This window comes from Orycteropus afer, unplaced genomic scaffold (genome assembly GCF_000298275.1).
Source record: "Orycteropus afer afer isolate SDZICR_OR568_19922 unplaced genomic scaffold, OryAfe1.0 scaffold00364, whole genome shotgun sequence".
Lineage (NCBI taxonomy): Eukaryota > Metazoa > Chordata > Mammalia > Tubulidentata > Orycteropodidae > Orycteropus > Orycteropus afer.
The window spans coordinates 1,959,483-1,977,586 of NW_006921951.1; the positions used below are offsets into that span (position 1 = coordinate 1,959,483).

Sequence of the window (18,104 nt, forward strand, 5' to 3'; positions counted from 1 at the left end):
CTGCTAGTTGGGGTTTAGTCCAAATCTGCATCCTTTCCTTCAAGGCTCAGGGGTCCAAGATTATCTTCTGTGTCTGTATTTATTGGTTTCCCTTTTCTTTGTTGAAGAGGGTCTGTGCAATCCTTCTGCCTAGTCCGCCATCTTGCCCCGCCTCCAAGGTGTACAAATTTTTGAAATGTTCCTGAAGTCTGTTGGCTAAAATGTTCTTGAAATTTTTTGTATATTCTTAAGAGATATTGGTCTGCGAATTTCTTTTTTGTGATTTCTTTGCCTGGATAAGCAGGAGCTATGGTGCTACAGTGGTTAAGCACTCAGATGCTAACCAAAAGGTAAATGATTTGAAGTCTCCAGCTGCTCTAAAGGACAAGACAAGGCAGTCTGCTTCCGTAAAGAGTTACAGCTCTGGAAACCCTACAGGGCAGCTCTCCTCTGTCCTTTTGGGTCACTATGAGTCAGCATTGACTGAATGGCAGTGAGTGTGGGTTTGTTTGTTTTTTGTTTGTTTGTTTGTTTTGGTCCTTCTTTATCTCTTATAATAGATTTTAATTTATTTTATCTGGTATCAGTATGGCCATCCCTGTTCTTTTTTGTTTACTGGTTGCATGGAATATTTTTCTCCATCCTTTCATTTTCAGTCTACTTATATCCTTTTGTCTAAAATGTGATTCTTATACACAACAAAAGGATAGACTTTGATTATTTAATCCATTCTGCCACTCTCTGACTTTTGCATGAGGTATTTAAACCATTTATACTTACTGTTGAAAGTAAACTGTCTACCTCACTCATTTTGCTGTTTGTTTTTTGAGTGTTTCATACTTTCTTAGTTACTTTTTTTATTCTAATTTTCTGTTTTTGTTTGTATTTGGCTGCTTCCTTGTGATGAGCTTTTTCTGCTTTCTTCTTTATTTTCTTGTGACTATTTTTCCCTAAGTGATTTCTTAGTGGTTACCATGTATATTACATTACACAGCTTACAACTGCAATAACACTTAACATATGGGTTACAGTTAACACACACCTTAACATAATAAATCTATTCCTGATACACTCTTCCCTCCTCCATTTCTGTTGGTGTTTATCCATTAATATCAATTTGCAACCTACATTTGTTAAGTTTACTTTATACCTATCTCTTACAAACTTGATATTTTATTGTTCACAGGATTTAATTATTAAGTTTCTTCTCTGATAATACCGTGGACTTGTTCCTTATGATTGCCTGTGTTGTTGCAGTTTTTGGAGATCTCTCTCTTTCACTCTTATTTTTTTCATTTATTCATATTCCCCTTTCCTTGTCTGTGTGTGTGTTTGTGCACGCACGCACGCACGTGCGCGTGTGATTATTTATTTAATTCTCTTGCCATTCCATTTGGAGTACTCCCTTGAGAAATACTTGCAAAGGTAGTATGGTAGTGGCAAATTTCCAGAACTTCCATTTGTTTGGGAATGTCTTGATTTTTTCCTTGTTTTTGAGTGACAACTTGGCTGGGTAATGAATTCTTCATTGGCAATTGTTTCTGTTCAGTATTTTGTAAGTCTCCCTATTATATTCTGATTTCTTGAGTTTCTGCAAAAAAATCTGCATTAATTCTTATGAAAGACTGTTGGTATGTTATATTGTGTTTTTTGCTTGTTGCTTTCAGAATTCTCTCCTTGTCATTGGTTTTCAAGAATTGTATTAGGATATGGCACAGAGTAGGTCTCTTAGTGTTTTTTCTAATTGGGGTTGTTGTAGCTTGTATTTGCATACTTGGTTCTCTGTTCATTTCTGAGAAATTCTTTCTGATCAACTCTTGTAAAATTGTTTCTGTATCTTTATTATTGTCATGATTCTCTGGGATTCCAATAATTCTAATATTAGATTTCTTAATTGAATCTCATATTTCCATTTCTATTTGTTTACTTCTCTTTATTCTTTTCTCTTGTTTATCTTGAGGCTTCATAAAAACTAAACCTGGTGCTGTTGAGTCAATTCTAACTCATAGAGATGCTATAGGACAGAGTAGAACTGCCCCAAAAAGGTTTCCAATGTTATAATATTTATTTATACAAGCACACTACCACATCTTTGACCTATGGAACAGTTGATGGATTTTCAGTTAGCAGACAAGAGCTTTAACCATTGCACCACAAGGGACTTGATAATTTCAGTTATTTTGTCTTCCACTTCACTTATTCTATCTTTTGTCTGTTCAGCTCTATTGTTGAGTATTTGTCTTGCTTTTTCTAATTCAGTTGCTTTATTCTTCAGTTCCAGTAGTTCTACTGGTGGAGTAAATGGGAGCATGCACTCATTTTGTCATTTTGCTCCACCTCTGTACTTACAGTATTTGTTGAGTGGTTCATTGTTACAGTTATCAGGACACCCCAAGAAACTCCAAAAACATTGGCATGGTCTCAAAAACTAGGCCTGGGAAAGTCATTAATTGATTTATTCACTTAGTCAACAAGTATTGGAGTATTATTGGTTTGAGACATACTTCTAGATATTTGAGATATAAAATAATGATATCTATCCCTATTTCAAAGTATGTTGATTAAAACTGCCTTGTAGTAATACAAATATAGTAAGTTCTCTGAGAGAATGAATGAGAGGTGAATAACTCTATCCTAGATTCAGAAAAGGGTTCTTGACTAAAGTAGGTTTTCAACTAGGCCTTAAATTGTGAATGAGAATTTATTAAGTATCATAAAAGGACATGGGAGAAGATTCTAGACAGAGATAATAGTGTTTCCAACTTACAAAAATGAGAAAGGGTCTGATTTGTCAAGGATAGGCTTGAAACTCACTATGGTGACATGCACGGTATGCATGTTGTAAAAGGAGTAGGGGAAGATGATGAATTGCAGTAAAGGGAATTTGTATTTATATGTGAAGGGTCTTAATTGTTACATTATGGAACTTGGGCATAATATTTTGAACAGTGTGTTAGACATTTGGTAAGCATGAGTGTGACATAGCTCTACGGTTTAGATATGTGACAAAAGTCTTTATGGTTTATTCAAAGGATAGAAAGACTGAAGAGCTAAGAAACAAGGCTATATATAACAGTCCTGGTGAGAGTGAGTGAGATTCTGAATTAAAGAAACAGAATTAAGGATGGAAAAGAGGGATTAGAGAAATAGTTATGAGGTATAATTCACAGAAATAATCAATAAATTTCATGCTGTTTGTGACGATGACCAAAATTTTTATTTTAGTTAATGATACATAGGAAACATAGGGTGAGGGTAAGATTTGGAACTGAGAACACAAAATAGTAAGTTGGAATTTATATAGTCTTTCATATGATGTTTGTGGGGTATTCTTCAGAAGGAAATGTACAGGTTTGTACCTAAAGAAAAAATTCAGTTGTGGCTACAGAGCTGCTCATTCTTTGTAGTAGGCCAGTGAAGACACTAGAGAAAATACAGGATCTCTAGTGGAAACAAGGGAGCTCTGGCAGCGTAGTGCCTAAGGCACTTGACTGCTAACCAGAAGGCTGGCGGTTCAAACCCACCAGCCACTCCTCGGAAGGAAGATGGGTCAATCTACTTCCATAGCAATACTGCCTTGGAAACCCAAGGAGGGGTCACTATGAGTCGTGTCTGACTTGACAGCACAAAACAACAACAACAACATCAGTGGAAACAAGGAAGTTACAGATAATAAAAGAAAGACTGACAAAATGTCAATTTCTGCTTGTTTTCAGCTTAACCAGCAGTACTGGATTTCTTCTCTTTTCTTGTCACACGTGTATTAGTTTCTTATTGATGCCATAACAAATTACCACAAAATAATAGCTTAATATAACACAGATTTATTTTCTTACTGTCTTAGATTTCAGAAATCTGAAATGGGTCTTTCTGTGCTAAAATCAAGGTGTCAGAGTTATATTCCTTCTGGAGGCTCTGTTCAGGGGGCAATCTGTTTTCCTGTCCGTTCCAGCTTCTAAAGTCCACCTGCATTCCTTGATTTGTGGTCCTCTTTCATCTTCAAAGCCAGCAATGGCGAGTCAAGTCTTTCTCACATCACATCACTCTGAAATTGACTCTCTTCTTCATCCCTCTTTTTATAAGAGCCATTGTGATTACATTGGGCCAACCCAGATAATCCAGGACAATCTCCCCATCTCAAGGTCAGTTTATTAGCAACTTTAATTCCATCTGCAACTGCAATTCCCCTAACATGTTCACAGATTCTAGGGATTAGGAAATAGATTGAGAGAGACCATCATTCTGTCTGCCATCTCTGTTTTATTCTATTGTTCTCACACATCAAAGTAAAGGAAGAAATATTTTTCTTTAAATAGAAATAGCTTCAGTATTTCCTACCCACAGTAGAAGAAAACAAAAAACAAACAAACAAACAAAAATGATGGCTCTGTAAGCAGTATGTGTAGAACAAAGGGAATTCTGTATTGCTGCTATTGAAGTGAAGGGAGATTAAATTACATGAAACTTGATGGCCTTTCAAACTCTGGGCAATAGAAATGGAAAGGAATTGCAGAGGGCTATTCATTAATTTATTTTTCTAGTGTGTTTGTAATAAATATCATTATTCCTCGTATTATGCCTACATTATTTCATCACCTGGTGAGATTTACTTTTTTCTGCCTATTTAGACAAAGTCTAAATATAAAATTCAAAATACATGATGTGTGTGTGTGTGTATTTAAATTTTCTTTCTTTCTTTTCCTTTATAGTGTTTCCTTGCGTGAACTATGTGAAAAGGAGAATGACAATGTGGTCTTAGCATTTGAACAACTGAGTAAAACCTTTTTTGAAAAATTGAACAAAGTCTAAAAGCAAGATCTCCTCCAAACAAAATATTGCTATGGGTGCTTTTAAAGTCATATTTTTTTTTTATTAGCATGACTTTTTCCAGAAATTTGTATTTGGGGCTATATGAAGAAGTCAAAAAAGAGCAAGCATTTTGAAGTCAAACAGAGCTGTGATCAAACTTGACATACTCTACCATGTGTTGCCCTTGGACAAACTATGTACAACCTCTGATTCTTCGTTTCTTTGTATAGTTGAGTAATAGTGATTGCTTCTCAGGTTGCTTGAGGGTTAATTAAGAAAAACGCATGAAAGAGATTGGCGTAGAATAATAGATCAATAAATGGTAGTTTTATTATATTTTTAATATTTTGAAGTTATTTACAGCTGAATTTTAATTTCTAAATTTAATGTTTTTAATGTTATCTATGTCTTATTGAGGAGCTCTGGTAGCATAGTGCCTAAGGCACTTGACTGCTAACCAGAAGGCTGGCGGTTCAAACCCACCAGCCACTCCTCGGAAGGAAGGTTGGGCAATCCTACTTCCATAGTGATGTTGTTGTTGTTGTTATGTGCCGTCCAGTCGGCCCCGACTCATAGCGACCCCTCCTTGGGTTTCCGAGGCAGTATCACTACAGAAGTAGGATTGCCCAACCTTCCTTCCGAGGAGTGGCTGGTGGGTTTGAACCACCAGCCTTCTGGTTAGCAGTCAAGTGCTTTTAGCCACTATGCTACCAGAGCTCCATAGTGATACTGCCTTGGAAACCCAAGGAGGGGTCGCTATGAGTCGGGGTCGACTCGACGGCAAATAACAACAACAACAACATTTCTTATTGAGGACCACATTAATACAAAGACTACATTAATACAATATAATAAATTACTTATGCATATATTAGTTATGTAAGAAGAAAAAATAACATTGAGTCTGGCAGGGACACAGGACTCTCTTTTGGAAGAAAAGCTTGAGATATGAAATATCTTTCTAACATCAGTGATTGCTTTATTCTAAGTCACCTACATTTTTTCTTTAGACTTCTTAAAGATCATCAGCATAACTTTTTATTTCTTGGCAGTGATTAAGGATTTTGTATGTGACTGAAGAACAATTTCACTCTATGAGGATTAAGCAAATATTAAATTCTTGATATTTTTCTCCTCAGTGTCATAATTGTTTAAAAGTCTAGTAAGGCTAAAATAAATGATTAAAGTAACGTAAGCATGAAATATATTCTTCTTATATAATCACTTAAATATGAGTACATAGCAATATCTAGTAATAAAGTGTTTTTAAAATATAAATTTTAAAAAATATTTTTTAATATAAATGAGTATTTTGTTAGATGGCAATGATTTTGTATGTAATAAATGAGAAACTATGTAGAAATAAAGTGTATTAAATCTAAGCCTCTGTCATCTATTTGCATATATGTGTATATTTTATATATAATAATTTATAGATAATTGTTTTCCCACCCTCGTCTAAGCCTAAGGGTATAGTTCTAGAGTCTGTTTTAGATCCTAAACTTGAATATAGAATATTTTATATTCTGAGCAAAAGGCCTCTTTCATCTAATATCCAGATGTCTTACTTGAAAGGTCATTTATTATATGACATTGTTTACAAATAGATTGTATTGTATTGACTGAGAAAAACACCCATGTTTCATTTTTGTCTGGAAAACAATTGACCCATCATTGGTTTGCATCAAACATGTGCTCTATGTGATAGTCTCTACTTTTTTTTCCCACTAAAACCTTCCTTCTTTTTTTTTTTTTTGAATCCTCCATTCCTCGTTTACTTTATCATTTCTTCCATTCACTTGCTTTATTTATTTATTTGTTTGTTTGTTTATTTATTGTGAATTTTTTGTGATTTGGGTGAAATCTTATAAAGTAGATTGGTTTTATATTCAATAGTTCATATATACATTTTGTTTTGTGATACTGGTTATATTCGCCACAGTATAACATCTTACCTCCCACTTCTTCCCTGTAATTATCCTTTCCCTGTGTCCTTCTTGCCTCCCTATATTTCTCCATGTGCAAATGCTGCCCTTCTGATCTCACATGCTTGATTGTTCTAAGGAGTGCACCTTCCTGGTGCAAGTGTTCAGCTCTTAGGCCTATCTGTTATTTAGCTGAGAATCAAGCTATGGGAGATTGAGTTCCAGGCCTGAAGGGTGACTTGAGGCAATAGTATTGAGGGTTTCATCAGTCTCTATCAGACCAGTAAGCCTGGTCTATTTTATGATTTTGAGTTTTGTTCTACGTTTTTCTCCCACTCTATAGAGGACCTCCAAATTTTAATCCCAAGGACAAAACCCTTTTCACTATTTTAAAATAATCACTGCAACAGCCACTTCTGAACACCAACATTTTAGAAACCCATTGGTTTCTACTTTCCATTAATGCATACACAGAACAATCATATGCAATGTGAGTATATAGTCATATTGGTTTCTTCATGAGAAAATAAGTGTTTTCTTTTTTGTTTCATTTTGTGATTTTTACGCATGATTGAGCCAATCTGGCTGCCTACTCTTTGAGTAGGAGAGAAAAGGATTATTTATTTCAATTTGGTATCTTCCTAAAAGAGGAGTGTTATCCCTAACCTAAAGAGCAAATTCTCTTCTGATTATAGTAAGTACACTAAAGAGTAACCGGGAACAGTTTACAAATAAGTTTACATAGGAACTTTGAAAACATTTATGTTTCTTTTATTGTAATAACATGAAATTTTTCATTTTGGGAATCATGCATAGAGACCGTGGTGAGATTTAGTGGAAAATGATTATTATAGCCATATTTTATTACCATTTATTTCCAAGAGAGGGAAAATCATATTGGCATTGGGCCTGTAAAAGGTCTACTGGAATAGCTACTTATTAAAACTTTTATTTTGATAAAAATTACAGATGTCTCTGCAGTTACAAAAAAAAACAATAAAATAGAAAGTTTTTCATATACCTTTAATTCAATTTTTCCTAATGATAATATCCTGCATAACCATGCTATAATATCACAACTGGGAAATCAATATTGATATAATCCATTGATCTTACTCAGATTTCATCAGTTTTACATGCACTTATTTATGCATGAATATTTAGTTCTGTGAATTTATTTTTCAGGGTCTGGGTGTGTATCCACTGCTACAGTCAGTATACAGAACAAACCCATTACCACAAGGATTCCTTTTGTTGCCCTCTTATAACCACACTTACCTTTCTTTTACTCCCTCCTTGTGTATCTTCTCCCTTCCCACCTGCCCCCCAATATACATTCCTAACTTACCAAAGTCTATTGGTATTGCTATTTTACTGTAGTACTGTCTTTTAGGTCCCTTTTAACCTCCCCAGTGAATAACTATATTTGTCTTAGGTTATAATTTCCTTTACAAACATGGAGCATCACATCAAATGTTGTTACAGGTTTTGTTTTCAACTGTCAAATATGATTTAACCCTTTCATGACCCCCAGGACATACACTCCTCGCCTACGTTTTTCTGCTCTGGGGATTATTGGGCAGCTCCTTTTCCACTGACAGTGCATGCAGCCATCAAGAGTATAACTGTTTGAAATGGAAGAAACGAGGGTGTGCTGCAAACTTCTGTCTTTATAGGATATTGTATAAGGTGATACGTTGTTGTTGTTAGGTGCCGTCGAGTTGGCCCCAACTCAGTGCTATGTACAACAGAATAAAGCACTGCTTGGTCCCGTACCAGCATCACAATCCTTGCTATACCTGAGTCCATTGTTGCAGTCACTGTGTCAATCCATCTGGTCAAGGGCCTTCTCCTTTTTCACTGATCCTTCACTGTACCAAGCATGATACCCCTCTCCAGGGAATGGTATCTTCTGACAGCACGAACAAAGCAGATGAGACAAAGTCTGGCCATTCTTGCTCTCAAGGAGCATTCTGGCTGCACTTCTTCCAGGATAGATTTGTTAGTTCTTCTGGCAGTCCATGGTATTTTCAGTATTCTTTGCCAACACCACAACTCACAAGCATCTACTCTTCTTCTGTCGTGCTTATTCATTGTTCAGCTTTCACATGCATATAAGGCAATTGAAAATACCATGGTTTGGGTTAGGAGCACCTTAGTCTTTAATGTGACATCTTAAGCACTTTAAAGAGGGCTTTTGCTGATGATTTTCCCAGTACAAGACATCATGTTATTTCCTGACTGCTGTTTCCATGGCTGTTGACTGTGGATCCAAGTAATAAGAAATCTTTAATAACTTCAATCTTTTCTCCATTTATCATAATTCTGCTTATTGGGCCTATTGTGAAGATTTCTGTTTTGCTTATTTTAAGGTGTAATCCATACTGCAAACTGTACTCTTATCTTCATCAGTGAGTGCTTCAAATCATTGTCACTTTCAGCAAACAAAGTTGTGTCATCTGCATATCACAGGTTGTTAATGACTCTTTCTCCACTTCTGACGCCACGTTTTTCATGTAGTCCAGCTTCTTGGATTATTTGTTCAGCATACAGATTGAATAAGTATGGTGAAAGGATACAAACCTGACACACTCCCTTCCTGATTTGAAATCATGCAGTATTACCTTGTTCTGTTTGGATGACAACCTCCTGGTCTATGTACAGGAACACAATTAAGTGTTCTGAAATTCCCATTCTTTTCCATGTTATCCAGAGTTTGTTATGATCCGCACAATCTAATGCTTCTGCAGAGTCAATAAAACACAAGTGAACATCTTTCTGATATTCTTTGCATTCAGCCAAGATCCTTCTGACATCAGCAATGATATCCCTCTTCTGAATCCAGCTTGCATTTCTGGAAGTCCTCTAATCAATATACTACTGCAACTATTTTTTAATTATCTTCAGCAAGATTTTACTCGTGTGTGATATTAATGATATTGTTAGATAATTTCCACATTCTGTTGTATCACCTTTCTTTGAAATGGACACAGATATCTATCTCTTCCAGTCAGTTGACCAGATAGCTGTCTTCCAAATGACTTGGCATAGATGAGTAAGTGCCTCCAGCAGAGCAGTCATTTGTTGAAACAGTTCAATGGGTATTCTGCCAATTCCTGGATCCTTGTTTTTCACCAATTCCTTCGGTGCAGCCTTCATTTCTTCCTTCAGCACCATTGGTTCTTGATTATATGCCACCTCCTGAAATAGACGAACATTGAGCAATTCTTTTTGGTACAGTGATTATCCTTGCATCTTCATTTGGTGCTTCCTGCATCATTCAATATTTTGACCAGAGAATCCACCAGTATTGCAACTCAAGGCTTGAATTTTTCCTTCAGTTTTTTCAGCTTGAGAAATGCCAAGCATGTTTTTTCCTTTTGGTTTTCCAACTCCAGGTCTTTGCACATTTCATTTTAATACTTTACTTTGTTTTCTCAAGTTGCCCTTTGAAATCTTCTGTTCAGCTCTTTTATTTCATCATTTCTTGCATTACCTTTAGCTATTCTCTGTTCAACAGCAAGTTTCAGAGTCTTTTCTGACATCCTTTTCAGTCTTGTCTTCCTTTTTTGCCTTTTTAATGACCACTTGTTTTTGTCATGTATGATGTTCTTGATGTTCTCCCACAGCTCCTCTGGTTTTCAGTCATTGGTGTTCAGTGCATCAAATCTCTTCTTCAGATGATCTCTAAATTCAGGTGGGGTATAATCAAGATCATATTTGGTTCTTGTGGACTTGTTTTACTTTTCTTCAGCTTCAGTTTGAACTTGCATATGAGCAATTGATGATCTGCTTCACAGTCAGCGCCTGGTCTTGTTTTGACTGAAGATATTGAGCTGCTGCTTTGCCTTCATGTATTAAAATCTATGTTTCATAATGAAATTTCAGATATTCCCCTTGATTCAACATCCATCATATTTTATGACATCAACAAAAAAAATCAAAGCAGAAAATAATTCGGTTATGAAAAAATTAAGAAGATCATGAAAAGAATATTCTATTTAACTTTCTGATTTTCTTTTCTTTTGGATTCTTTTGCAACAAGTTCCTTTCTGTTTAGAGATCTTCTTTAAGCCATTATTTGAAGACAGGTTTTCTAATGACAGATCATCTTCATTGTCCTTCATCAGATAATATCTTTATTTCTTCTTCATTCTTGAAAGATAATTTCAATTTATCACTGAATATTGAGTTTATGAATGACATCTCTTTTACTTCTGTTCTTTAAAAAAAAATGTGTTCTTTTCTGACCTCGAGAGTTCTAGAAGAGAAGTCCACTGTCATTTCTGTTTGTGTTCCCTCTGGCAGTTATATGTCATTTCTTCTGTCTTTTTTCAAAATTTTTGTCTGTTTTTAATTTTTAGAAGTTAATTTTCATGTTCATTGGCATGAATTTTATATATTTATACTATTTTGGACTCACTTCTTGCAAGAAGCTCTGGTGGCACTGTAGTTCAAGCTTGGGGCTGCTAACCAGATCAGTGGTTTGAACTCTCCAGCTGCTCCACAGGAGAAAGATGAAGCAGTCCGCGTCCATCAAGATTTACAGTCTTGAAAGCCTACACATCGGATGAGTCACAATCAACTCAATGGCAGTGGGTTTGGCTTTTGTTTGTTTGTTTCTTTACTTCTTGCATCTGTAGGCCTATGCCTTTTGTTACAATTGGTAAGTTTTCAGGCTTTGCTTTTTTCAATCCCTTTTGAATCCTACTTTTGTTTTACTCTCCTTCTGAGATTTTGATGGTGAGTGATATTGTCCCACAGGGGTCTACCAAAAGAAACCACTTCCATCAAGTTGATTCCTAGTCAGAGCAACTCTGTGGGACAGGGTAGAACTGCCCCCATGGGACTTCCAAGGCTATAAATCTTTATAGAAGCAGATTGCTTCATCTTTCTCCCACAAAGCAGCTGGTGGATTTGAACTGCTGACCTTTTGGTTAGCAGCCAGATGTCTTAACCACTGCACCACCAGAATTCCTTAAATACCTAAGACTGTTAATTTTTTTAGTCCATTCTCTGTTATTCAGATTGAGTAAATTCATTGATCTCTCAAGTCCCCTGTCATTTCCTTTCCTGTATTGAACCCACCTAGCATTTTTTTTTACATTTACTGTTATGTATTTCACAGTTATATAATTTCTATTTGATTCATTTTTATAATTTCTATTTCTTTGCTGAGATTTTTTATTTTTCCATTGGTTTCAAGAGAATGTACAATAGCTTGTTAAAGCATTTTTCAGTTTGTTTTTATTTTATTTATTTTTGTAAAAAGTATATAGTCTATTTCCCTATTCAATATTTTCAGGTGTACAGTTTAACAATATCAATTACATTAATCATGATGTGCAACCATCCTCTATCATTGACAACTTTCCTATCACCACCATGAAGAATAAATAAATAATAACACTTCTTCTCAAACAATGGTTTCCTCTTTTCCCTTCTTTTCTACTCTTGTTGTTGTTATTGTTATGTCCTGTCGAGTCAGACCTGACTCACAGCGATCTCTCTTTGGGTTTCCGAGGCAGTATCACTATGGAAGTAGATTGCCCCATCTTCCTTCCAAGGAGCGGCTGGTGGGTTTGAACTGCCAGCCTTCTAGTTAGCAGTCAAGTGCCTTAGGCACTACGCTACCAGAGCTCCCTTTCTACTCTTAGTAATCACTAATAAACTTTGATTTCTATATAATTGCCTATTCTTATTTCAGGAGCTCTGGTAGCATAGTGCCTAAGCCACTTGACTGCTAACCAGAAGGCTGATGGTTCAAACCCACCAGCCACTCCTCAGAAGGAAGGTTGGGCAATCTACTTCAACAGTGATACTGCCTGGGAAACCGGACGGGCAGTCACTATGAGTCAGGTCTGACTCGACAACACATAACAACAACAACATTCTTATTTTATGTAAGTGAGATCATGCAATATTTATTATATTGTGATTGAATTATTTCACTTAACATAATGCTTTCAAGTTTCATCCATGTTGTTGTAGCATATATCAGGACTTCATTTCCTTTTATGATTGAATGGTATTCCATTATGTGTATGTACCACATTTGGTTTATTCATTCGTCCATTAAGAATTTTAAGTTGTTTCCACATTTGGGCTCTTATAAACAGTGCTTGAGTGAACATTGGTATCCATGTGTCTGTTTGAATCATTAATTTTAGGACTCTTGGGTATATATCTAGAAGTGGAATTGCTCGGTCATACAGTAGTTCTATATTTAACTTTCTGAGGAACCACCCAACTGTTTTCCACAGGTGTTGTAAAATTTTTCATTCCCACCAGCACTGGATGAGAGTTACAATTTCTCCACATCCTCACTAACTTATGTTATTTTCTGGTGTTTTTGTTGTTGTTGTTTGTTTGTTTTTGTTTTTTAATCTTAGCCATTGTTGTGGGAGTGAAGTGGTATCTAATTATGATTTTGAGCTGCATCTCTCTAATGCCTTTTGATGTTGAGCATATTTTAATATGTTTGTTGGATATTTCAACATTCTCATTAATGAATTGTCTGTTCACATTCTTTGCATATTTTTTTGTTGGGAATTTTGCTTTTTTGTTCTTAAATTTTAGAATTTTTATATATATATTTTGATATTAAGTTCTTACTGGATATATAATTCCCCTAAATTTTCTCCCAGTATGTAGGTTGTCTAACCATTTCTTTAAGGTCCTTTGATGAGTGAAATTATTTATTAATTATAATGTCCCATTTATCTATTTTATCTTTTATTATAATATTTGATAATCCATCATTAAAAACTAAGCTGTACAGCAACACTCATATATTCTGAGAATTTTATGGTTTTAGTTTTCACATTTAGGCCTTTCATCTATTTTGAATTGTTTTTGTTTATTGTGTGAGATATGGATCCTATTTCATTCTTCTGAATGTTTAAATCCAGTTTTCTTAGGACTGTTTGTTGAAGAGATTCTTTCTTATTGAATGAGCATAGCACCCTTATTGAAAATCATTTGACCATAGATGTGTGGATTTAGTTCTGAACTCTCCACTCCATTTTATTTGTCTTTCTTTCTATGGTTATACTAACATTAGACTTTTGATTACTGTAGCTTTGTAGTGTTTTGAAATCAGGAAAAGTTCACTCCTCTTACTTTGTTCAGAAGACTCATTAACAACCTGCAATACGCAGATGACACATCTTTGCTTGCTGAAAGTGAGGATGACTTGAAGGACTTACTGATGATGTTTAAAGACTACAGTCTGCAGTATGGATTACACCTCAATATAAAGAAAACAAAAATCCTTACAAATGGTCCACTAAACACCTTCATGATAAATGGAGAAAAGATTGAAGTTATCAAGGATTTCATATTACTTTCTTCTACAATCAACACCAATGGAAGCAGCAGTCAAGACATCAGACGACATTGGAAATCTGCTGTAAAAGACCTCTTTCAAGTGATAAAGACCAAAGACGTCTCCTTGAAGACTAAAGTGCACCTAACCCAAGCCATGGTATTTTCAATTGCCTCTTATGCATGTGAGAGCTCAAAAATGAATGAGGAAGACTGAAGAAGAGTTGATGCTTTTGAGTTGTGGTGTTGGAGAAGAATGCTAAGAGTACCATGATCTGCTAAAATGACTAATAAATCTGTCCTGGAAGAAGTGCAGCCAGAATGCTCCTTGGAAGTGAGAATAGCCAGACTTCATCTCACCTACTTTGGTCATGTCAGAAGGAACCGTTCCCTGAAGAAGGATATCATGCTTGGTAAAGTGGAGGGCCAATGAAAAATGGCAAGGCCCTGAATGAGATGGATGCAATGATGGGCTCAGATATAGCAAGGATCATGGAGCTGGCAAACAAAGCAGTATTTAATTCTTCTGTGCATAGGGTTGCTATAAGTCAGAGACAACTCGACAACAGCTAACAACAACAGCAACTTACTTTGTTCTTCCCATTTCATATAAAATTGAGGGTTGATTTTTCAGTATCTATAAAAGATTGGGAATTTTTATCAGGATTGCTTTAGATCTATAGACCACTTTGGGTAGTATTGACATCTTGACAATATTAAATTTTCTTTTCATTACACACGGAGTATCTTTCCATTTATATAAGTCTTCTTTAATCTCTTTCAGCTTGCTCTAGGACTCACAATATAATACTGAACAGCAATGGTGATAGAGATCATTGTCTTGTTCCTGATAGTAAGGGGAAAGCTCTTAATCTTTCTACATTGAGTATAATATATGTTGTTGGTTTTTCATAAAAGCCCTTAATCATATTTAGAGATTTTCCTTCTACTCCTACCTTATTGGATTGTTTATTTTTATTTATTTATTTTCACACACACACAAAAAAAAAACCTGTTGGATTTAATTAAATGTCTTTTCTTCATCAACTCAGATGATCTTATTGAAATCTATTAATGATACCTGCTTTAAAATCCTTATCAGATAGTTCAAATGTCAGATTTATCTTGATGTTGACATCAGTTCAATGTATTTTCTCATTCAAGTTTTTTATTTTTCTTATTATTTAGTCTGGAAATTCTAGATAATATATTTGACTCATTAAGTGAACAATGATGACTGCAGGGCAAACAAATGGTGGGATGATATTGAGGACATCATATATGAAGAAAGCAAAGAGTCAGTAAAAAGACAGAAAAGACCAAAATAGATGTGACAAGAGTCTGAAATTTGCTTTTGAACATAAAGTAGCTGAAGAAAATGGCAGAAATGATGAAGTAACTGAGCTGAACAGAGTATTTCGAAGAGAAGTTCAGGAAGAAAAAGTAAAGTATTACAGTGAAATGTGTGAAGGCTTGGAGTTAGAAAACCAAGAGAAAAGAACACTCTCATCATTTCTCAATCTGAAAGAACAAAAACAAAACAAAAATTCCTAAAAACAAATGAGAATGAAGATACATCTTACCAAATCTTATGGGACACAGCAAAAGCAGTATTCAGAGATCAATTTATAGCAATAAATGCATACATCAAAACAGAGGAAAGAAACAAAATCAACACACTAACTCAACAATTCCAACAATTAGAAAAAGAACAACAAAAGAATCCTACAGTATCTAGAAGCAAGGAAATAATAAAGATCAGAGGAGAAATAAATGAAACAGAAAACAGAAAAAATAGAGAAAATCAACAAAACAAGAAGCTGTCTCTTTGAAAAGACAAAATTGACAAAGCATTGGCAAATCAACAAAAGAAATGAAAGAGAAGATGCAAATTACTAGAATAGTAAACAAAAAGGGTGTCATCATAACAGAATCAAGTGAAATAAAAAAGATACTGGTAGAATATTATGAAAAATTACACCAACAGATTTGAGAACCTTAAAGAGATGGACAAGCTTCTATAATCACAAGAGCTATCTAAACTATCCCACTCAGTGACAGAATACTTGAACAGACCCATAACAAAGGAAGAAATTGAACAGGTCATAAAAAAACTTCCCACAAGAAAAAGCACTGGCCCTGATGGCTTTACTGGAGAATTTTTACCAAATATTCAAGGAAGAGTTGACACCTACACTACTCAAGCTATTCCAAAACAGAAAAAGATGGAATACCCCAAACTCATTTTATGAAACAAGCATAACACTAATACTAAAACCAGGGAAAGACACCATTAAAAAGGAAAACTACAGACCAATATCCCTCAAGAATATGGATGCAGAAATCTTCAACAAAATCCTAGCCAACAGAATCCAACAATATATCAAAAAAATAATACATCCTGACCAAGTGGGATTCATACCTGGTATTCAAACTTGGTTCAAAATCAGAAAAATAATCAATTTAATCCACCACATAAGCAAAACAAAAGAAGCATATGATTATATCAATCAATGCAGAAAAGGCATTTGATAAAATACAACAGCAATTCCTGTCCAGAACTCTCAGCCAAATAGGGATAGAAGGGAAATTCCTCAACATAATAAAGGGCATATGTGCAAAACTAATGGCCAATGTTACTATTCATGGAGAAAGACTCAAAGTATCCCCCTTATGAATGGGAACCAGACAGAAGTTCCCTCTATCACCACTCCTATTTAACATTGTGTTAGAAGTCCTAGCCAGGGCAATAAGGCAAGAAAGTGAAATAAAATGCATCCAGGTTGGCAAAGAGCAAGTAAATCTATCTCTATTTGAAGATGATATGATCCTACATATAGAGAACTCAAGAGACTCAGCAAAAAAAAAAAAAAAAAACTACTGAAACTAATAGAGAGGTTCAGCAAAGTGGCAGGATACAAGGTCAACATCAAGCAGCCATCTAAGATGCAGCTAATGCTCTCCTATCATTGGAAGTGAAGAAGAGTGGAAAAACCAAGGGCATTTGGAAGCAATCAGCCCTAGCACATGATGGACCTTGAGACCAGAAGAACTAGATGGTGCCCAGCTACCAATGCCAAGCACTCAGAAAAGGATCAAAACTGGAGATCCTAGATAGAGTGGGAGGGAAAACATGGAACAAAATCCAAAAACACAATAATGACCAGAATTACTGGTCAGATGGAGTCTGATGTGACCCCCAATGCTATGGCCTTGGGATATACTTTGGGCCTGGAATAAAACTCACTCCCAGGGGCTGGCTTTCAGCCCAGTAGTAAACAAGATGTACATGCTGACCATGCAACCCAAGGTGACAGACCCACATACTCTATGGAGATGCATCCCTTGGAGTAATCGACCACAGGCACCAGAGGGGCAACATTTGCATGGAGGAAATACAGGACACACAGGAGTGCATAACTATGAGGGGTATGGGGACAGGAGGTACTGGGAAGGGAGGAGAAGAGAGTGGGTTAGGGTTGGGGATGGTAATTGGGAAGTGAAACCAAAGGTACATGAAATATTGAATGTAAAACAAACTCTGCTCTTTAAATGTGAACCTAAAGCACAATAAAAATTTAAGAGAGAGAAAAAAAAAGATGTCACTTTGAGGACAGACTAATGTGTGCCTGACCCAAACCATTACAATTTCAGTCGCCTCATATTCATGCAAAAGCTGGACAATGAATAAGGAAGACTGAAGAAGAATTGGTGCATTTAAATTATGGTTTTAGTGAAGAATATTGAATATATCATGGACTATCAGAAGAATGAACAAATCTGCCTTGAAAAAAGTGCAGCCAGAATGCTCCTTAGAAGCAAGGATGGCAAGATTTCTCACCTACTTCTGACATGTTATCAGGAAAGACCAGTCCCTGGAGAAGAATATCCTACTTGGTAGAGGGTCAGCAAAAAAGAAGAAGACACTCAACAAGTTGGATTGGCCCAGTGGCTGCAACAATGGACTCAAACATTGCAGCAGTTGTGAGGATGATGTAGCACTGGGCAGTGTTTCATTCTGTTGTACATAGGGTCACTATGAGTCGGACCCAACTCAACAGCATT

At 35.7% G+C, this 18,104-nt stretch overlaps 1 protein-coding gene across 1 annotated transcript in view; it reads left to right on the forward strand.

Moving 5' to 3' along the window:
- LOC103207316 (DExD/H-box helicase 60) overlaps positions 1-4,788 on the forward strand; it is a 218,360-nt gene extending 213,572 nt beyond the window's left edge. Inside the window, 1 exon segment of the mRNA XM_007952893.2 lies at positions 4,689-4,788. Coding sequence (XP_007951084.2) covers positions 4,689-4,788 — 100 coding nt within the window.
- The last annotated feature ends 13,316 nt before the right edge of the window (positions 4,789-18,104 follow it).